This window comes from Macrobrachium rosenbergii, chromosome 44 (genome assembly GCF_040412425.1).
Source record: "Macrobrachium rosenbergii isolate ZJJX-2024 chromosome 44, ASM4041242v1, whole genome shotgun sequence".
Classification (NCBI taxonomy): Eukaryota; Metazoa; Arthropoda; class Malacostraca; order Decapoda; family Palaemonidae; genus Macrobrachium; species Macrobrachium rosenbergii.
The window spans coordinates 12,228,215-12,251,508 of record NC_089784.1 but is presented as its reverse complement, the minus strand read 5'-3'; the positions used below and the strand labels follow the sequence as shown (position 1 = coordinate 12,251,508).

Here is a 23,294-nt window from a genome sequence, read left to right as displayed (position 1 = left end):
ATAGTAACATTTATCGATGCCATAATCATTATTCATGCTTCTATGTGTGTTTTTGTGTTGGTAAATGTCCCGATTATTGTTGCTATTCTACGTCAACATTTATCGAAACCAAAATCATTATTCATGCTTCTATGTGTGTTTTTGTGTTGGTAAATATCCTAATTATTCCAAATTAATTATCTATGCTTCTATGTGTGTTTTTGTGTTGGTAAATGTCCTGATTATTGTTGCTATTCCATGTCAACATTTATCGATACCTGTATCATTATTTATGCTTCTATGTGTGTTTTTGTGTTGGTAAATGTCCTAATTATTGTTCCTGTTCCATAGTAACATTTATCGATACCAAAATCATTGTTTATGCTTCTGTGTGTCTTTGTGTTGGTAAATGACCTTATTATTGTTACTATTCCATAGTAACATTTATCGATACCAAAATCATTATTCATACTTCTATGTGCGTTTTTGTGTTGGTAAATGCCCTAATTATTTTCAGTGAATGTTATAGCTAACAAAACCTGCACTACTAGATTTCTTAATTATTTCAGAGTGAATGCTATCTCTAACAAAAAAAATCATCATTTAAGCCTCTATGTAAGTTCGCAGATGTGCTAATCATCCTTCAGCACATGTTATCAATACAGCAAAACCGTCATATAAGGTCCTCACAGATGTTACATTCGCAGGCGCCACCTGGTCGCAGAATAATGCTCACCTTCCAAGTGCTGCGCCTCGCCACAAACGCCTATTTCCCAACCAGAGGGTGGTTCCGGAAGAGATTCTACCAGAAACGTTGCAATCGAGGATATCTCCTCGTCTCCACCGTGGGAGACCGAACTTACGATCCAAGTAGCCCTTCGTACAGGATCTGCGGTTACAGGAATAACGGGTACAGGATCATGTCCTCCGCGAATCGCCTATCCCTGTTCTTTTACGGAGGTGCGGCTCGGACGAGAGGCATGAAAGTCATATACAGTTTGGTTTAAGCGCTCTGAGTAATATGCGAGTAAATACGCGATGCCAGTCCGTCGACTAAAGAGGTAACAGTTCTAATGAAAATGCACGTAACAAAGACCGCAGCATTTTTTTTTCTGCGTACGTGAAATTGACGAGGATGTTTCTCTTCAGTTTTAGTTCAATTATTTCCGAGAATCATCGGAGAGCGTTACATTATTTATTGTTGAAATTGTTTGATGTTACGGTATTAAAAGCAGTAAAATCTAGAACTATCTTTATTACCCTGATATAATTTGCCTTAAGCGAAGGATATTGACAGCGCATCTTTAATAAACAAGTCGCTCTCTTTAAGAGATAAGTAATGAAGATATTAAACTCCATAAGTAACAAACATAAAAGATAAGACGATGTATTGAGGCAGCTTTTATATCTCATAAAATGTTTGCGCGTCTTAGTGAGAATTATGGAATGAGAGAGGTGCCAACGCCAACGGCTATTTGTCTTACGAGTGAAAGGATATGATATTCTGTTGGTAATAAAAATAGAGAGCTGAAAAGGATAGATCACATAATTAATGAAAAGGATAGTTGCATAGCAAAAAAATCTGTTTATAGGAGGAAAATAGCGATAGCAGAGAATACAGTATTACTAATATAAATTTCAAACTGTTCTCGTGAAGTTATGTTTTATTTCCCCTTATAACGAAATAAAACATTGCATAAACCGAGTCTTTGCCAAGAAACGGAGCTGTGAAAATGTTAAGGCTAACATTAAACAAGGAGTAAATGCGCCGAAGTTTTTTCGGCGCAATCGAGCTTTCTGTACGGCGAATAATGCTGTATGAAATTTTCAGCCGCGGCCCATGGAACTCAGCCCACAGTCCGATGGTGGCCTCAGCCACGACCCATGAAACCCTTAGCAGTGGCCCATGAAGCTCAGCCACAGTCCGATGGTGGCCTCAGCCACATGCAGTCCGGTGGTGGCCTGTGTTGTTGGTACCTATGGCGGTGCCAGAAGTACGATTTTGGCTAACTTTAACCTTAAATAAAAAAAAAAAAACTACTGAGGCTAGATGGCTGCAGTTTGGTATGTTTGATGATTGGAGGGTGGATGATCAACATACCAATTTGCAGCCCTCTAGCCTCAGTAGTTTTCAAGACATGAAGGCGGACAGGCAAAGCCGTCACAACATTTTTATTTTTCCGAAAACTAAAAGAATTATTTTGCAGCCTTAAATCCTGAGCATCTATGTAAATGACTTAAAGTGCGGGTAGCATTGAGGGTGTATGGTTTAAAAGGCATGTTTTCAAGATCATTTTAGAATTTTTTTTACGCTAAAATCAAATATTATGAAAAGTTCTTTGACAGCAGAAGATACTTCATTGTCGGGAATATTAGGCTATAGTTAGCGCTTCGCATATCAGCTGATTTGTCAGGTAAACATTAGTGCCTTTAATGATGAGAAAAACTGGGAGTGGAGTGTTTCACAGGATAACAAAATGGGGCATGGATTGATGATGAAATAACTGTCTGTAGATGGTATCTTGTTGACTAAAAATGGAGAGAATTGGTAACAGGGATTATGGAATGGCTTGTGAGTTGCTCGCAAGAGGATGAATTTCTTAAAGCATATGTTGTACATAATGAAGAGAGTTATAATGCGTGTATGTCAGTTCATACTGCCCCCAGTTTTGCCTTTCTTGTCAAGAAGAGTAAGGCTCAAGATTGAAAGTTACGCAAATTACATGGCTATCATAAGTACAGATAGTGGAAGAATATCAAAAGTTAATCCGAAAAGACGTTAATTGTAAAGATTATCTTCATTAGCAAGCAAAGAAATGATAGAACAGGTGTGATAAAGGCAACAATAGTTTTGTTGAGACCAGAATATTGACGAGAGGCATTTTAGGGTAAATTTGTAATAAGAGATTATGTAACAAAGTCTTGCTATCACAGATCAGAAAATTTAAACAAAAAGATACGAATATTAAAGAATTTGGGAAGAAAGGTGAAGTGGGAATACATCAGTCATGATGAACATTGTAAGTCAAGTTGTCTTCAAAGTGTGAATTTTGAGACAGAAAATTGGAAACTGGTAAAAACTTCAGTCTTCCGTGTGGCATAACGTTCGAAAGAATGACCGTTGATAGTATGCGTGAGCTGCAAGGGAGTTTGTATTACGGATCACGTGATGCTTTCATGGCTAGTCCGGTAGCGTATGAGTGGGTCCTGGGTAGCATGGTGGTAATTTGATTCCAGCGGACGCCAATTCGAGTCCTCCTCGGGGATGATCCCTCATAATGTCGGCTTATTATAAGGACGCATGAGGGCAGGTTGACGGCGAGCAATACAAAAAGCAACAAATGGAACGGGAAACTAGTCAAGAGAGCATGAAATGTACAAGATTTTTATCATGGCTTTTCACATTTAGTGACTGGAGGATAAATAAGTGAATGATTGTTCTTTTATATTCCACTGACATCACCCCAGGTACCTTCTACGCTTACGCAGCACTTTTTTTTTTTTTTTTTTAAATGCACATTACAAAATCTTAATAACGTTTTCTACCATATCGTCAACGTTTTCTCTTTTACCTAAAATGGGAAACTTTCATGTTTCCTGGACTGCCGGAACATGATGCAATATTCACATTTTCTTTCACCTTGGGGATTACGATGTCCAAGGTCGTAGCTCGTCATTCTGGGAGTCTGGGGGTCTAAGTCCTTGAAAGCTCCCCATTCTTTTTAATGAGGGTTCTATAAAGAAAAAAAAAAGGTCGAAAAATACGGTAAAAGAATTTGTGAACTTCAATTTGGTTAACAATTTAAAAATTCAGCCATTTCCTCGAGTCAGCAAAGAAGGCATGATCAAATAATGGTAAAAGTGCTTAATAAAGCATAAGATGTACATAACGAGATACTTATAATAAGTCAATCAATTCATACTGCCTCTTTTCTTGCCTTCTTAGCAATGAATCAGCCACGTCAGCGCTAAAAAAAATCTGACCAGTCCTGTTTTGTGTCTTAAAATTTTCATGAAATAGTTTTCTCCCACAGTTTTGAAACCTAAACTATATGCGTTAAGCATTCGGGTCAGGGTGCATACTTATTCTGAGATGAAAGTCATGGAAAATCATTTGCCTAATTCAAGTTAGACAGTTGGCATTTTACTTCATATCAGTACAAGCTATCCGTGAAAATTAAGAGGTATAAAAAATAACAATGACGGAAAAAATAATGAGTAAAGGAATTATGAACTGGAAACAATACTTTTCGAAAAGGTGCTAGTAGGCAGGTGGTGTAGCGTGCACCGTAACACTGAGATACAGTTTAATGAGTACAGTATTAAATAAAAATTTATGTTACGGAAAAATCATACAAATATAGAATTTATCAAAGTGGTTGATAAGTCCCATAGTTGCAGTGTGAACGATTAATAATCAACACCAGTTTACCGATCTGTAAATGATGTGAATAAAAGCGGGGAATACTGAAATGCGAGACTCACGGGACATTACACTGTGATGAATTATGACACTTATTCTTGATAGTTATATGTGCAACCTTTTTCTGAAGTTCTACGCAGCACTACTAGTCGTCTGAAATCGTAAGTTTTATTTTTATTATTATAGGTTATTGTAAGCAAAGTATTATGTCTTATGCTTATTAAGCTGCACATAAATTATGTAATATAAATTAATTAATTTCTATTTCAGATTTACTGGATTTAAATTTTTATTCCATAATTTGCTTTTTTCTTAACTTCACGATAAAGGTCATTTGGGGGAAAAGGGAGAAGCCGTTTTTAATTACCTCCCACTATTCCTCCCACCATTTTCCTTTGGTTTTGTGACGTTGTCAGAAGTTTACATTTTCAATTGTTATACTTAGGATACAGGCAAAACCATGTCTATTCATTCTTACAGTTTTGCAGTAAATATTCTGCAAATAAATTACTGGCCCTTTGTCAATTGGCAGAATGTTAAAGGCCTGTTGATTTTAATTTAGAATTTTTTTCTTATCTTTGTTTTCGTTGTCTTAAATCATTCTATTTTTACGTTAGTGTCAAAACCGTAACTCATACATTCGTTTCTGTTTTCATGTAGTTCGTAACCACAATATCTTGACTGAAAACTGCTTTATGCCGTTCATTTGATAGCTATAAAAAATAATGCAAGGCAGGAAAGAAATATAATGCGTGAACAAATAAACCGAAATGACTTTTAAAGGCCACGGGTAAATCGTGTGGGTGTAGTCACTCCTTTGTTTTCAGCATCTCTTCGCTTCTTTACTTTTACATTACTTTCCCCGTCAAGTCATCCCCAGTCATCCGAGTATTCTAACTTCTTTAGGAAATGTATTACCTTGCCTTGCTGCTCCAGGAACAAGAACCGTGCTTGCATAAGGCCAGCTTAATTTACAATAACAAATTCCTCAATCAGCCAGAAATCGGAAAGGGATCTAGTGGAAGTAAAACCACAAATTAGGTGTGCGAGACCAAATTGAGGTCAGTCTAGTAATGAAAAATAGAGACAGCCTGACTTGTAAATCAAATTAGGGTAAGCGAAGCATACGCCATACATCACGCCTATGAACTGACACACGAGTCTATTTGGTAGTCACTGTGTACAACACCTACAATAAGAAATACAGTTTATTCATCGCCATAACCTTTTCTAAATCAGGCACTAGGATGAATTTAACATTCTACAGCTCTCCAAATTACCATACATCCCTTTAGCTGTGCTCTGTACTGAAAGGAGACTTTGTCCCTAAATGACATAGAATACTCAGTACCGTAGGGCTTAACGGAATCTGTGGACCTGTCGCTGTTTGATGTCTCCATTGTTGCAGAGAGACGGGAATCACCCATAAACCTGCATTACATGACGGACAAGTTTTTTTTCTCTCTTCACCCTAAATTAGCATGACTCCTATCATCGTTATGCACAGTAGATCTTATTCAGAAATCTAAGGTGGTAGTAAGACGGAAAGCATTTATTTACACTTTCTCAAGGAGAAGAGCTGCTCATTAATGTGAACTTTAGTAAGGGTCTCATTTTTTATTCCTGCCGAGATAGAGAAAATCATTTAATACCCAGAATATGTTCTTGATCATGTACCGTAACGACTAGTCGTGCAGTTAATTATAATTAAGAAGATAATTAATTAAAATTCCTGACTTGATTGCCATATCATAACTGCCAGGCTGTTCGCAAATAAAAGCTAAAATAGAGAACACAAAAGGAGTAGCTAAGAATGCTTTCGCGCTACATCTATCAGTAGATGGATGCTTATAGATTTAGTGCTATCTTTTTAACATCTTGACTTGAAATGTCCTCGTAAATCTTGCTAGACATTGGAGATGATACATCCTATGTACGAAAGACGAAGAGGCAAACTATAAAGTTTAACCACTAAAGATAAAATCATCAGTGTTTTAGGGAGAAAGGTTAGACAAGATGAAAAAAGCATTCTTTCCATATGGTTACAGGACATTGTCGAAAAGCCGTGAGAGAAAATGGCTGAAGATCTTTAGCAAAACAAAGGGTGGAGGAATGTGGGTTGGATGAGAGCTCTGCACGTGTCTTAATAAAAAAAACGTAGACATTGTCTTACGGGTAATGGGATGGTTTGCGGCCATTGGTGCCAACGGTTAACCAAAGCAATCTCAGTTCAAAGAGAGAGAGAGAGAGAGAGAGAGAGAGTTTATCACAAACAAGACTAACAAGACGTCAATGAAACTGAACCACCATCCTCATTTGATCAACACAGGATTACTTAACTGACTTAGAGATCACATGATTCAACTTGTCCTTCGAGAGAGGAGACTAACGCGTAGCTTCTTCAAAACAAACTTGGACATTCAAGAAAAGCGCATGCTCATGAAAATTGCTTCCCTTCATCATTGCTCTATGATTAATGAAATTTAGGCTGCCAAGCCAAGCACTGAAGAACAGCTGGCCTCAAGACAACGAAAAGAGGGAGTTGGAGTGGTTGGACAGCAAGATGTAAGAATTCTCAGAAAAAGGGGAAGGAAGTACAAGGGTATAAAGGAGGAACTGGGAGAAAACACCAATTGCACAAAAAAGTAAGTTAGAGGTGTTAGACAGCAAGACTGAATAAAGGTAAAGGGATGGAGGTAAAATGAAAGGCTAACAAGAGGATGCAGGTAAGGGCCGAAGGGACGCTGCCAGCACCCTTTAGTAATACTACAGAGCACCACGGGTTCCCTAAAAGATGACAGCCCCATATGGAGGACCGATCTAACCCATATGATGAAGGAGGGCAATGCTCGGAGTAATATTGACGGAGCAAGAAGATGGCAGCGATCTTAAACGAAGGGGTTGATGTGGCTGTAAGTGAGAAATGAAAGCTGGGGCATTTTTATTAGAAGAAAAGTCTTGGATTATTCAATTCAGTTGAGATTAAATAAAAAAATGCGCCGAGGTTTCTTCAGCGCAATCGAGTTTTCTGTACAGCGTATAATCAAGGCCACTGAAAATAGGTCTATCTTTCGGTGGTCGCGGTATAATGCTGTATGAGCCGCAGCCTTTGAATCTTTAACCACGGCCCGGTGGTGGCCTGTCCTATATCGTTGCCAGATGCGCGATTATGGTTAACTTTAACCTTGAATAAAAAAAAAACGACCAAGGCTATAGGGTTGCAATTTAGTATCTTTGATGACTGGAGGATGGATGATCAACCTACCAATTTGCAGCTCTCTAGCCTCAGTAGTTTTTAAGATCTGAGGGTGGACGGACAGACGAAGCCGGCACAATAGATTTCTTTTACAGCAAACTAAAAACAGTGTTCGAAGAGCCCCACAGACTCACAACATGAAATCACTGTGGTCACAGATATGTCTATCATTATTTTTTCTGAATTTCATTCAATTCCGTTTCAGTATTGATAGTGACTGAAATTTAAGGAGAATTATTCTGTGACATCCTGTCTAAACAGCTCTCGAATATCGTATTCAGTCTGTGAACGATTTTCAGAATTTTCTCCGGTGCTAACATCTTTTAAGAAGTTTAAAAAACTTTCTGAAAGATTAGTTCAGAATGTCCGGTTTTATGTGGTATGTATCGTTGTGTAGTTTTTATTCAAGGTTACAGGAAACTCCCAGTTTCTCACACGGTATGTATATATATATATATATATATATATATATATATATATATATATATATATATATATATATATATATATATCATATTTTTCAGGCTCCTGTGTTTTTTTATTGTAATTGAAAGTCCCTTCAGTTTCTCACGTCGAATATAAATTACTATCCGTCTGCTATCTGGAGTAACATGAAAGATTTGCTGGTTGTCTAATTTTAACCAGTTTTCAAACCTTTAAATTAATATATATACACACAAACACACACATATTTATGTGTGTGTGTCAGTGTGTGTCATCAATGTTGTTGTAAACTCAGAATCGTCTTCAAGTTTTCACATACTCGTATGCTTGCACACACCTACATGCACACACACACATATATATAGATATATATATATATATATATATATATATATATAAGCAAAATTAATTACAATAATAACCTCAAATAAATAAATGAAAATAATGTAACTAAGTAAATAATCTCGTCTATGTATGCTACAAGATTACAGCCGTTTTTAAGCTCTAGTTAAAGCATCAATCATCATCGATAAGGCTGCATTTTCATCAATAAATCTGCGTAACCTGCCATACATTTCGTAAATTCTAACATGTCACTTCTAAAACAATGCCTTTTCGTTCGTAAGAGCTATTTCTGACTTTATTGTGTACCGTAATACACTCCTCATTAGACTGTATGCGTTTTCTTTCACCTTTATTCTATTATCCTCTCTCTCTCTCTCTCTCTCTCTCTCTCCCTTTCTCTCGCTGTATATGTGTGGTACGCCCCCTCTTCATTGTTAGACCATGGAGTATTGTTCCAGATCCAATTATGCTTTCACTAAGGCGATCCCCATTTCATTGCCTCTCTAAAAGAACACCTCCGCTTAGAATTTCAGGTAGGATGAGAATTTTTCATCACAGTATCAGGATTATCGGTGTTGTCTCCTATTTCGGCTTCCTGTGGCTTCTTAAATGTATAAATAAATAAACAAACAACAGAGACAAAGAGTTATTGTTCATCATTTGAACATTTTATCATATCAAATACCGGATTAAGTTTGGATTTGTTTCATGAATTTCATAATTGAGGTTATCCTTGATTTTCTTAAGTTCATTAACTCTTGGTCATGACATACTTCATGCGATAGATTTGGACAGGTACACTTTAACGTTTTACAAATCCGATACGAACAGTTAGTTTTGCAATATTGAACCTTTATTGTTTCATATGGGGGCAAATAAATTCTCGTTTTGGTGTGCCATAATCAGATTTGATGGGTATCTTGTTATTCTGATAATTAGTTGTTTATCCCTAACCATGATAATAAAAATTATTAGGATATAGAAAACACCGATCATTCTATCTTTTTCAGTATTCCTTTTTCTTGATATGAACTTTAGTTTCGACAGAATAATGAAAACAATCTTCGACAATATTTCAGTAAAAATAGCGAACTTGTGTTAATCTCGTATCAGCATTTTCAGATATTTTATCTCTCGTTTTCTTTATAAAGTGCATATAACTTTTTTACTTGTTTTATGAAGTAAAGAGTTTATGAACTGCAAAGGTCATGATTTTGACCTTCATAATTTGAAGTATCCCTGTCAAGTTAAAAAGCAAAAGCCTCCAGTGTACTTAAAATGCAACACCCTACCTTGAATTGCAATCTTTTTACTTGTTATGGCGTTTCTTCCGAAATTCAATTCACTTTTTAACGTTAAGAATATTTTAAACTCAATTATTTACTTCTCTCTCTCATATATATATATATATATATATATATATATATATATATATATATATATATATATATATATATATATATATATATATATATATATATATATATATATATTATATTTATATTCAGCGTCTTTTTGTTATCTTAACACCGGCCGTATGTCTGCCATCCTTTTATCTGCTATCTCATTTAGCCCAACACTCTCTCCTCGTAGAAAGCCTAGTATTACTTTTCTCAAAGCATTGTTCTAAACAGCAAGTGAAGGATTGTGTCAGATGTCACTGACGAGAAAATTCGCCCGCTGTTGCATAGTCGCGATGATCTCAGCTACCATTTTGCGCAATATTTAATGATCTGCTGTATTCAAGGGTTACATTGAAGTAAATAAAACAATCTCTGATGGTCGCAAGTCATTTGTTTCTGAAAAAACAAAGCAGAAATATGTGAAATTTGCCGTCATCTCCCCGGAAGAATCTATGAAGGGGGAGGGGATTAGGGTATAACTCGGCGTGACTATTATTCTGGCTGTGAAGCCGCAATGCGCAGGTCTCGCCAGTATTTTGATTTTAGCCTCAGCTGCCAAAGCTTGCCATACGGCTTTAGTGTGCGTTGAACTGTCGTGAGGGACGCGAGTGTAGTGATTCTTGGTGACTCGTATCCAAGCGTTTCTCCATTCTTAACTAATTTACTTAAATGAAAGTGTGTTCATTTATTTTCTGGATTATAACGGAAGGCCAATAGAGAATTTCACGCATAGGCAAAGTAAGTGTAATGTTTCCCTAACGTCAGATATACAAATTAGCATTAAAGTTCTGGGAACGAAATTTCTTTGTTGTGCACTCGTCGGGGCTTTTGGCAAAGGGTCATTTAGGAGTGGGACCCCTCGCATCGGTCCCCTATCGCTGGTAGTAAAACTCGAGATTCTGTGTTTACGTTGATTGATCTTTTTCTGCAGGTAGTGGACCTTTTACTCTAGAAGCAGTAGGCGGTAGAGCCGTCTTCTATATTATATGTAGCCATCTTTACCATTGCCAATTTAGTTGTAGACTAACCTACATCTCGCTTTCTACCTCGTCTGTCATTCCAAAGTGAAAGGAGTTGTTGGGACGCGTGTGTTTCCTAGACATTTTCGAGAAGTTGTTTACGCGTACTAAGGAAAATTCGTTGCTAACAGTCTAAAGACTGGTTATCCCAGCGTGGGTTCAGTATATAACCTGCAGGGTAAGCTGTCAAAACTGAAATAGCCTGTTTCCAGGGTAGGTTAGTGGTGGGGGGGTTTTTATGGTCATTCTACGGGGGAGGAGCGCCAGAAGTATTGTTTACTAAAGTCAAAAAGCTAAAATAGTAATTGATTTGCTTATGCATGTGCATAGAAGGAGGAAACCCGTAAAAACGATCAAATTAGTCCTAAATCACATATACCCTCCCCCTCATATCCAGCAATTTTGGGGAACCCCAGTTGGAGACTGGGGTGTTTGGGTGGGAGGAAAACCAAAATAGAGGGCAATGCTCAAGCCAGAAAGGTAGGAAATTTATATTTAAGAATATAATCATTAAATAAAATATATAGGTTTTGCATGTCAACAGTAACAGTCATCAAAATATTTATAAAGCATGAAGTATATCACATACAAGTATGCACCCTAACCTAACCTCAGACCCCTAGACTTTATCTGGCCTCCCCGACTCATCACCTGACTTGCACCCCCCCCCCTGCACATGACCTAGAAGGCTGTAGATTAAAGAACTGTATTCAGGGATAGAACCCAACCAAACTTCTTACACCAGAAATACCATATTTTTACATTTAAAATCCCTTACCTCCTTGGGCTTAGTAGGCTGGTTGTGCACAGAGCCAGCTCACATCTGAACTAGTTAGATGTAATAAATTTTCCCTCCATATTAGTCTTTACCAATTAACACATGATGGTTAAATTTCTATTTTCCAAAATTCTCTGCCAAACTGTCTCCTTCAACTCGGAGAGTTTGGGACAGGATTGCTGTAGTTCTAGGTTATGTGGGTATTCGAAGTGCTTAAAGGTGCATTACTAGCCATAGCTCATAGCTAACACAACTAACTGGTAAAGAAATGTCCATTTTTTTTTTTATAGGAATATAGTCCCTTGCTTCTTCCTCCTGGCGGCAGTGTCTGGCGAGACATTATTTGTCCATTGTAGAAAACAAATCAAACTCAGTTCATCACCAACCTGAGGATGTCATATACCAGTCTAAAGAACATATTTTGTAGTATAAGAAAAGGGGTAACAATAATCATTTGGCAGCAAAGTCCATCTTGTCAATGGACTTCGAAATTACACGACTCGACTAAGAGAGGCAAGTACGGTATTTTGTTATTGATTTTTTTAGGTAACTATATTTTAGTAAATTATCTCACTGCTGTTATATTATTTATTTCTACCGCAGTACAGCATGACGAAAACAATTCTTCTACAGTTTTATCTTCATGTGTTCTTTACACAAAGAAGACAGGTCTTAGAGAAGATTAGTGTGGCATTTAAGTAGCAGATTAACCCTAGAGTAACAACTGACTCATATAGGCTATTCATTGTTTTAATTTGTGTCAGGTATTTGTAAGTTAAGATAGCCTGTACATGGTAGGTCTATATCTTAGTCTACTGTACTTGTGTAATGTAGCACTGTGCAGATTTAAGAGTTATAACTTGAATCAATTTCTCTCAGTTTAGATTAGGCCTTGAATGACCATCATCAAATTTTTTTGTGCATGACCTCTTCTTCACGGTGTTGTAGTGAATGTTTTGGGAGAGCATGAGCTAAAAAAAAAAGATTTTTTTGAAACCTCTAATTTAGATTTGTCATCTGTTAATAAAAACATATTGGTACAGTTCAGTATTAATCCTTACTTAGATTAGGTCAAGTGATTTTGTGGTAGTGTTTTAACTAAAAAGTTACTGAAAAACGTAGAACATATATATTATTACTGACTTGAAAATATCTTACAATAATGTGAGAGTCTAAAGTTAAGATTTACAAGATGCTTAGCCTTTAGTTATTTTTAAATTATTTTTCTGCTTCTCATTTTAACTATATCTTTTGACCATTTAGCTTACTATTGTTTGGTTATGCAGGTTTATGTGGTACGGTACAATATTGCCAAAGTTGAATTTTCCAGAAGAATAATGAAAGAAAAAATTATTGAGAGTAAAATTGGGAAAATAGGATTGGCAAGAGTAATGTCTTATTCTATAGAGACTTGATCCTGCACCACTGTAGATGGTTTAATTTATTCCTTTGCTCTCAACTGAATAATTTGGTCGGAGACAAATTTCAGTTATTTGAAAGTAGGGAAAAATAATAGTTGAGTACCATTGGCCTATGACGTTCAAATATTGTTCCCCTTATGTGGTTAGTGCTGTCAGTACACCGGCATGCGGTGCACCCCAGGTTTTTTTTGCCTTCAGCCCCTGGCTGCAACCCCATTTGTTCCTTTTACTGTACTTCCTTTCATATTCTCTTTCTTCCACTCTTCCTTCCATCTTACTTTTCACCTTCTCCTAACAGTTGATTCATAGTGCAGTTGCAAGGTTTTCCTCCAGTTACACTTTTCAAACCTTTTACTGTCAATTTCCGTTTCAGCACAGAATGACCTCATAGGTCCCAGTGCTTGGCCTTTGCCCTAAATTCTGTATTCATTCGAATATTGTTTAACAGAATTCAAGAGTAGCTGAGTCATTTGTACTTTTGCTCCCCCAGTGTTTTGCATAGTGTATATAATTTACCTTTACTTGCAAGTCATTATGGTTTCCTTTTAAAAGCATAGAGGAAAGCAAAAAGTATGTTCTGTATTTTTTTCTAATATGTATTTTTTCTAGCAACTCTCTGGCCTTTATGATGTTATCACTGTATTGTAATTGCTAGGAGGTAATATAAGCTAGTGCTTGTTGAGCTGATGCATCAAGGTAGTGGGTAATCATTTAAATGTTTTTATATCTGCATTTACCCGTATGTCGTTAGATATTATTCAAATTCTCTCTTCCCTCTTCAGCACTTATTATATCGATTCCTATGAAGTACAGGTTAACCATTTCCTACTTTCCCTGTAGCCTATATGGATTCCCATGAAGTAGCCTACATAGTTCCTCGTTGGACAAGTCGGTAGAGTTCTCGGCTAGCACTCTGCAAGGCCCTAGTTCGAGTCTCCGGCTGGCCAGTGAAGAATTATAGGAATTTATTTTTGGTGATAGAAATTCATTTCCTGGTATAATGTGGTTCGGATTCCACAATAAGCTGTAGGTCCCATTGCTAGGTAACCAATTGGTCTTAGCCACGTAAAATGTCTAATCCTTCAGGCCAGCCCTAGGAGAGCTGTTAATCAGCTCAGTGGTCTGGTTAAACTAAGGTATACTTCCTTCCCATGAAGTACAGGTCAACCATTTCCTACTTTCCCGGATTTTGTGTCCCTTTATATAGGTTTTTGTTTTGTTACAGTACTTCAGATATGCTGTTTTGTGGCTAGGTGTTCCTCATCTCTTCATGTTGGACACCACATACTAATTTAGGCCTTGAACTTTTCAATGTCTCTCGTGAATGCAGTATTATATTCCTGAGGCAGTGAGCATATCAAAATCTCTTTTCTTAGTCATTTCCTATCTTATTCATTCATTATATTTAGTCATAATTTATTTTTAGTTGCTTAATTGCTGTCCATTCCATAACACTTTGAGAATTGATCAGTTTTTAATTTTTTTTATATTGTCAAAAGATTTTCTAAATTTTCAAAATTACTTTGTGAGAAAATTTTATATGATAGCATTTATAGATATTAGGCTATATACTTTTTGTTTAGATTTTATACCAGTAACAGTGTTACTCGCTTCATAGTTATTTGTGTGGAGTGAGAATTGTGAAGCAATTTTTTCACTGAAAATATTTACTGTTTATGGTTTTGCAGTGTAACATAAATGATTTGGACTTGTTCGCTTTTTTGTACAATTTTCACATATTACAACAGCACATCTCATTAAAGTGATGATGATGTCTCATCATTAAAATAATTAAATAGCTTCCTCATTATCTGTAGTATCTTTACTTTGTTGCTCTTCAAATGTTTATATACTTTACTGTATAGCATTTTGCTGGTGACCTCTTTAAGTTATATATGTATACAGTATTGGGTTTTAGTGTGCTGTATGTACATCTACATTTTACTGTGAGTGCAGTAATAATTCATCAGTTACGAAGAAATGGATGGGAAGAATAGAAAATCACAAATAAATTCAGTATGCAAATCAAAATGTAATAGTAAAAAGAGGTGTACTATCAATTTTTTTTTTCTACACCAAGCAGGCCTGAAGATTGCTGAATTGCTGAATCTGGAAAAGTCTCTTCTAGGCTGCATAACTGTAATGTAGTGCCAGAGACAGCAATTGGTGCCGCTTTATCTTGAGTGAAGTGGATATTAGTTTTACAGAAGCCTTTTAAGAGGCCTGTCTCTTGCATGAGTTTCAGTTTATCATATAATCTTTTTCAATGTCAGTAAGGACATGTTGGAGTATGAAAGAGAGAACATGGTAAAGGATTAGTATGAAACAGGGTAGATCTGGGTTTTAGAATAAATTGACTTTGAATTTAACGATATAGCCTACAGGATAATTAAAAAGATTGTTAGAAATATGTACCATTTTCACCGGTACCAAAAAAATGAAGATGGTTTGTCATCCAGAAAGTATATATACATATTTTGGTCTTTTAGAAGTCTAATTCATTTTTGCCCTCCTGCTAGGAGACTATCCTAAATGGAGAGAGATTTGTGGTATCTTCTCAGGATGGTTACAGAGTAGTCATGGTTTTCTTTTGAGTTTATGTATATTTATTTGCATCTCACCCAAGGGCTCTGGCAAGTTGTATAAGATAGTTTTGAGTTAATATTGAAGTCATTAGATTTAAAATACTGTAGTTCCTGGCATTTAATTTTAATATGCCTGAAATGTTGGAACTTTTTCAATAGCTTTTAATCTTTCATGTTTTTGAAGAATGTATTCTGTGGTTAACATAACCTCTTATGGTTCTCATTGTCAGAATCAATCAGGTGGAAAGGCATTTTTTGTTGTGGTTAAAACATTGTTTCTAACTTGAAATAAATATTACTGTGTATGTATTTTGTGGTTAGTTAAGCCTAGGAAATTATGCAGACGTCAAATCTTTAAAAGGAAAGCATGAAAACATACATTGATGTCACTATTAAATACCGGTAGGATAAGCATAGGATGACAGCGAGGAAGTTTGTCTATTCTTGGGAACGGCTTTGAGTTGGGCCGGTTTGCACCTCCTCAGGTATGTAGGTTTCTTCATCATAATAGTATAGTAGTTAGTGTGAAAGAGTAAAAATTTGGGTTCTTCATTCCATTAACCTTCAAAATCAGAGTTTATAGATTAAGATAAAACAATGCTGTAGCACTAGTTTCGATAGAGGAAGGTGGATGTGTGGAGTGTTGGAGCATTGTTACAACATCTAGAATAGGCAAATTGGAGGGGGTCACTTATAAAAAAAGATGAAATGGGAACAGCAGAACCCTGACCATTGTAGATGGCAGGCAGAAGTTGCACTGTGTTCAGCAAAAAGAATAATGCTGCTGGATAAGGCTTTAAATAATATAGCCTAATTCATTGGAGTCAGTTTATTATAAATTTTCCCAAGCAATTTTGCAGGACTACTGTCTAGTCATGACCAGGTGTCTCATTCATTGTTAGTGAAGCAAGCACTTATGACTGTGTGAGAATTGCATATATAGAAGATTCAGGAGTCGAAGAATACTGTACAGTGCAGTTGAGAAATAGAGGTGGGGCCATGTCTGTATTTTGATAGGTGAGTAAGGATGATATCCAGTAGGGTGGAAGTTTGGCCAATAAATCCTTGTCACATTTCATGTGCAAAGTTTTTATCAAAATTCAAATTGGAGTCCCTCTAGCTTTTACTTTGCTCACTTGTTGTCTGAGATTTAGAAGAAGAGTTGGAGGTCTTGAACAAGTAATGCAAACCCCTTGGCTGGTGGAAAGACGCTACCAGTCTCCTTTTCAAATTTTTCGTTTAATCCCTGTTCTAAACTTCCTCTGTTTATAGGCGTGAGTGTAGACCCCATTGAATGGGCGTAGAACATATTAAAGGTGTCTTGATATATTCAGAATTATTCTGTTGTAGGTGTTGCTCACTAAGGTGCTGAAGTTCAGCTTTTCATTCCATGGCTGAATTGGTAGACTCCCATTTAACTGGGAGAGGTAGAACATCATTTATATAGAGAATAGTGCTGCTAAATGAGATCTGGGGAATCCTGCGTGTGGACCCCTTTCCTACTGTACTTCGTTTGGCATTCTGCTGCATGTGTACTATTTTCTGTAGCTTGTCCCAGTGTCACGAAAGATTGATGTGCTTTAACACTTGTGGTGTTACTTGGATGTGTTTATTTCTTCTCTGTAGCCGTTTTAGAAGTATGGTGAACAAATTTTCATCCTCCAGCCGGAAGGCTGTGGTTGCCACACTAACCCTAATTTGCTGCAGCTGGAGCAGCATGCCAGTACCCTCTGTGTCAAGTTTATTTGCCTCGTGATATGTCTCTTAGGCTCAAACTGTTATGATATCAGACCATTTCACCAGTAAAACTGGTTGTCTAGTATTTTGTGAAATAAAGGTTTCCAACTGAAGCGAGGGACTCCAAATGGGACTGAAAGGCCCAGTGAATACTATCCTCAATCTCCATCTGAGCAGATTACTATTTTGTCCTGAGATGTTTCGTGTTGTTGTTGCTATTATTGCAACCTGCAGTTCTTAATCATTTATCTCATCCGTATGAATTATATATCATAATCACACATTGCAGTGCCAGGCTGGTGTCATTGACAGAAACACTCAGTAATTACCTATTTGAGATAATTATCCACCGAACATATATCCTGGCATGACACATCATCATGTTCCGGGCTTATTGTCACAGATGGCATTAATGCGACTCTCTGCTCTTTGGAAGGAATGTCAGTTAAAGCAGAAAATAGCTTGTTCACTTGGCAGGGCAGAGAATTTTTGCTTTCGGAAGTAAATTAATAGGTTGATGGTCTTCAAGTGTATATTCAAAAAGAAATAAGTTTTGAAGGTGCAGGTAATTAATTAGATGTTTGCTGTTTTGGCAAGGAGGGTTGTATTATTTCTACTAGTTTTTTTAACAGACGTGTATTGGAGACAGTAGTTGAAATGTATACTGATTTTGAGTCCATCTCTAGTTTGTGGAATCTACGTGTTGAATCAGAATAGAAGGAAAAAGGGTTGAATCCTTTAATATTCATAATTATGTTATATGTACATGGCGTTTGGAGTGTTAGATTTTGAAGCCAACGAGACACGAAGGTTTAGTGAAAAATATGGGATAGATAAAAGAATATGTTAAAGTTGTGTGTTCGGTTAGTTAGAGATGACGGGAACGGATCATTTATATGTCAACAGTTAGCTGAGAATTTTGGCAATGAAAAATCCAGGTAGCGCTTGTTACAATGGAAGGTGGGCGCGCATTTGATGACTTTTTCTTATTTGTTTAAAGCTGCTGAATACTCTGGACCCGTTTTGCATGGGATTTAGCCTACTTTAGTTGGAGGATGAATATAGCCTTTTGTTGGGAAACTACCTTGTAACTTTGTGTTTTTTTTTCTTTAGAGAATTTATGGGTTATCTTTTTATTATAAATGCGTTATTGAGAACCCGAGTTCGAAAGCTATGTGCAAATGTGACATCGTTCATCGGCCATTGTTAATACTAGAGGCTTCAGTGATATGCAATGCATTTACGACTTTAAATTACTTATTTTTTTATATTTTGTGTCATAATCACATAGGAAATCATTATAATGTAATTGTATTAGTCGATTACCAGTGCCCAAAAAGCAATATGAGCTGTTGAAACGTAGTTGGAGTGGTAAAGTGCTCGGCAATATATCAGTACTTGGTTACGAGAGTCTCATAAAAACAAACTGGGACAGAAAGGCAAGTGGACTGCATTCACCAAAATTAAAAGAAATGTCCTACAAAGAGGGGGGACCTGAAAGAGTGAGCTTTTTACCTAACACGTTCTGTTTCTAACTGAGATGCTGCTCTTTTGTTGCGTCACTGAGGGCCAGCAACAGAGAGAATAGCTTGCAGAACCAGTTCTTTCGTCACAGGTCACGTAACGGTCAGGGGTCCATTTAGTGACTCGTAGTATTAAGGATTTTGGATGAATACTTTTTACTTATGCTTATCAGCACACGTATTTACACACGTATATTAGCGGCCGCACTTACAGACGTACACATGCATGTTATACACACACACACACACACACACACACATATATATATATATATATATATGTGTGTGTGTGTGTATTTAATTTTGTTGATTTTACTATCGCCTCTCTTCTGTTGCATTTGTGTAATTTCACATGCTGGGTTTTCCCCCTTAACAGTACTCTTCATATGCAGTTTTATACCTGAGAATGGGCTAGGAAATAGCTTTCAGCGATAATACTTTTCCAGGTTGCTTAGGCACTCTGTAGTGAAAGAGGAAAAATTTATGTAAGGCAATTCGTTGAACAGTTTTTTTCTTAGTACCTATGTATAGAACAATATCTAATGATCGGCATTTTTATAGGTTATATATATATATATATATATATATATATATATATATATATATATATATATATATATATATATATATATCAGATAATCGACAAAAACAAATAGCACTGTTGATAAAATAAAAATTCATTGCACCGCTTTCTTCGCAAAGGCCCCGTGCATTTGTCATATGAAAATTATAAAAAGATAAAACTGGTGATTGACTCAGAAGAAAGCGATTTGCTTTCTCTGAAAGATGAAAAACTTATTATAAAGATCAGAAAAATGGAAGAGGGTGATTTGCTCCTTAACGAAGATCAGATGGAAAGACACTTGTGGTGTTTGGTGTTATTTAGAGGCCAAGAATTCCAAACTTGGTTTCTGTAAGTTAACTAATAATAAAAGCTAAGTAAATACATTGTGATTATATATATATATATATATATATATATATATATATATATATATATATATATATATATATATATATATATATTGTGTGTGTGTATATATACATACATACATACATACATACATACATACATACATACATACATACATACATACATACATACATATACACGTATCTTGTGATATTTTGCCTTGTCATCATCATAAATATGACTTGTGTGAACCACTACTATTAGGGGGGCAAAGAACTTGGATGTGCTGAGCAAATCGCAATGAAACATTCTCACACATTTTTACCCAGTACTGTTATTTTTGTGTAAATATTGATGAACGTTGTCTTGCAGATGTTAAAAACATTTGTCCTTGTGCCGGAACTGCGCTCCTGCCATAGCCTTTGCCAAATCGATGAGTGGGAGGGGAGCTCTCTTGTCGTCCTTGGATGATTTTCCAATCTTTGTAAAACGTTGCCTCATTCCCCTTCGCAAATGCTTCTCATACATATTCTTTTTTCTTTTCGAGGCCGATGGAATGGGAAATGAAAAACTCCCAAGCCTGGCACAATCAAGGAAGAATGGAGAAAGGGTAAAGAAAGTAGGGCTAACCTCTTTAATATTGAGTGCATAAACTTTTTCGTCATGATCACCGTTAATGTTCTTCTGCAGGAAAGGCTACTGCTTCGGCCAAACGTGAGGCCAAGCCCATGCGAATGTTTCCTTGCATGAGTGAGCATGACCTACCATTGATAGTTTTATTTCAAAGAACGCTGATTTTATCGAATTTTATATTTGGGTTTAAATGTAGGACGTGTTACAAAACTCAGTTGTACTTGCAGGTGGTTTTTTTTTTTTTCTCAAGATGATTCTAACGCTTGCCTTTTTTCTTGATTTCTGAAGGTGCTTCGGGATATTTTCCATTACGAAAACGAAAGGTGCTTGTTTCAGAGAGAAAAGTTACACGAAAAAGGAAAAGGTATCAAATACCCGTTTGACTTACTTTTTACCATAAAGGAAAGGTCAGAGACATTGACCCTTGGTGATGACATAATCTCCCCATGAAGGGTGAAACTCGCAAGACTGGAAAGGCGGATAGGTGTTGGAGCGGTGAAGGCATTCCAGAGTACATACACAGAAGGGGCCGGTGGTTGTAATGGTTCGATGTTGATTTTAGCTTGACGTGGTACCGGTACATGGCAGACAGTCATATGGTGCGATTCACGCCAAATGAAATCGGGTAAGTGGTTATTTGAGCCCTTAATATTGCCATATGCGCCGTATTACTACCTGGTGTCCCAGTAGCAAAGCAACTTGGACCAGTCTCTCTCTCTCTCTCTCTCTCTCTCTCTCTCTCTCTCTCTCTCTCTCTCTCTCTCTCTCTCTCTCTCTCTGTCTCAGAGCTGGTACCCGCAGGTGGAAATTAACAGTAATTTACTTTAAAGCAATATCTTAGTAAAAATTGGGACAAGTGAATAAAGAAATATTTACGCGGTTCATGGCAGGTACTGAATTTGGTATATTTAAATGAATTGTATTTGTTTCACGTGAAACGTAATTATATATATATATATTATATATATATATATATATATATATATATATATATATATATATATATATATATATATATATATATATATATATGTGTGTGTGTGTGTATGTATGTATGTTTATAAAAACGAATATATATATAGCCTATATATATATAAATATAATATATATATATTCATATAGTATGTGTGTATATGTATAAGATAGATTTTTCTCAGTTATTGACTAAAAAAGGTTTCTGGTTCCTCTGCTAACCCAAGCTCAGGTGACCTTGGGAGTTAATGGCAATGGCAGTCACCCACCTAACCACATACTGACCAGGCACAACATTGTATATATATATATATATATATATATATATATATATATATATATATATATATATATATATATATATACACACAGTATATGCACATTCGCAAATAAAGTGACAGCTACTAAACCTTGTTTACGTAGCCTCAGTATACATAAGATGTTAATCCTTGTTAAGATTTTGCCTACTTATACTTGCCTGTTTCGTATTATCCTCACTGAATGGAATTTATTTCGCGTCACACTTACAGAACAATACAGAACTGCGACAGACCTCGTAATTAAGTATATAATGATAATTAGTCGTATCTCAGTTATTTGCATCAATTGTGACATCATGCACAAGGTTTGGATATACCATACTCAGACTGTCCATGTTGACTTTCTAGTTCTTAGATCTGAGCTTTATAGAGTGTGGTTGGTCACTATGCGGGCAAAATCCACTGGCTTTTATATCAGGGAGTTTTGACAACGTTGGGTCTGGTCAGTACTTGGATGGTGATCGCTCACTTCTTAAGGTTGCATAAGCTAACGGTGCCCTTGAAGACTTAAAGGTCTGATAGAATGGGAAGGGAAACAGTAAGTCTCGAGAAGTGCAATTCATCTTCATAGCATCTCATAAAAAGGTTGAATAAGCTCAGGGAAATTCGCCGCTGATATTTTGAGGATTTGATAATTCCATTCATTCCTTCTTTGTTGGTGATGATGATAGTGGTTCCGTTGGTAAATTTTGGTTTAGATGACAGTAACAGTCTGCCTTTGAAAGAAAATACAAATTTTTTAGCTGATTTCACAATGTAAAAGCACCGCCGTTGGGTATGTCAAACGAAAGTGCTCAAGAGAAGAATTTTCTTTGTACAGCAGTAAATAAAAAAAAAAATTAGTCCGAAACGTTAGGTCTGATTGAAAAATGGAATTATGATTCTGGCTTGGTCTGTTTTGTAGGCTACCCGTAAGGAGGTTTTGTGTGTATGTACATATGCATGTATATATATATATATATATATATATATATATATATATATATATATATATATATATACGTAGTGTGTGTGTATAGGAAACAGTTGCGAGAAATAGTGTGTGTGAGAAGATGGAAAGTTATGAGAAAAAGCGACAAAGATCAGGGCCACGTAATTTCTCTGCGTATTGAAAAAGTATTGCAGTAATAAGTGCTTGTGCGCATTGTTTCTTTGGTATGATATTGGATATTTTCTGGTAATTTTCTTTGTTATTGAGTTGGTTGTCATATGCATGCATTTTTTTGTGTTTTTATACTTTTACTTTCCTATGCTGTTATGCCGCACTTGGTTTACATTTACTTTTTTTTCTTATTCATAACAAATACACCAAGGTTTCTCTCATTCTTTACGGTCGTTTTTATGTTGTACCAAATCCCCTCGCAGTTTTAACCTTAACATATTCAGCTGTTTATCTCCTTCCCAGCACTTTTCACCTTTACTTTCTCTTCTTTTTGCTGTGTATTTTCCGCTTAGCTTCTTATTAGTGTGACGACGAAATCCACACAGCAGCACAATATTTCATATAATATTCATGTCTTGTTTTTTCCCCTACTGCGTTTTG

General features: G+C 36.2%; 2 protein-coding genes across 2 annotated transcripts in view; both read left to right on the top strand.

Annotated features, from left to right (window-relative positions):
* LOC136829345 (protein SpAN-like) overlaps positions 1-1,387 on the top strand; it is a 36,840-nt gene extending 35,453 nt beyond the window's left edge. The window contains exon 15 of the mRNA XM_067087756.1: positions 687-1,387. Within this exon, the coding sequence (XP_066943857.1) occupies positions 687-986 (300 nt within the window). The 3' untranslated portion in view covers positions 987-1,387. The remainder of the gene's footprint in view (positions 1-686) is intronic.
* Positions 1,388-10,409: 9,022 nt separating this feature from the next.
* LOC136829342 (Ca(2+)/calmodulin-responsive adenylate cyclase-like) overlaps positions 10,410-23,294 on the top strand; it is a 272,221-nt gene continuing 259,336 nt past the window's right edge. The window contains 1 exon segment of the mRNA XM_067087752.1: positions 10,410-10,588. The gene's annotated coding sequence lies outside the window, so the exon portion shown is untranslated.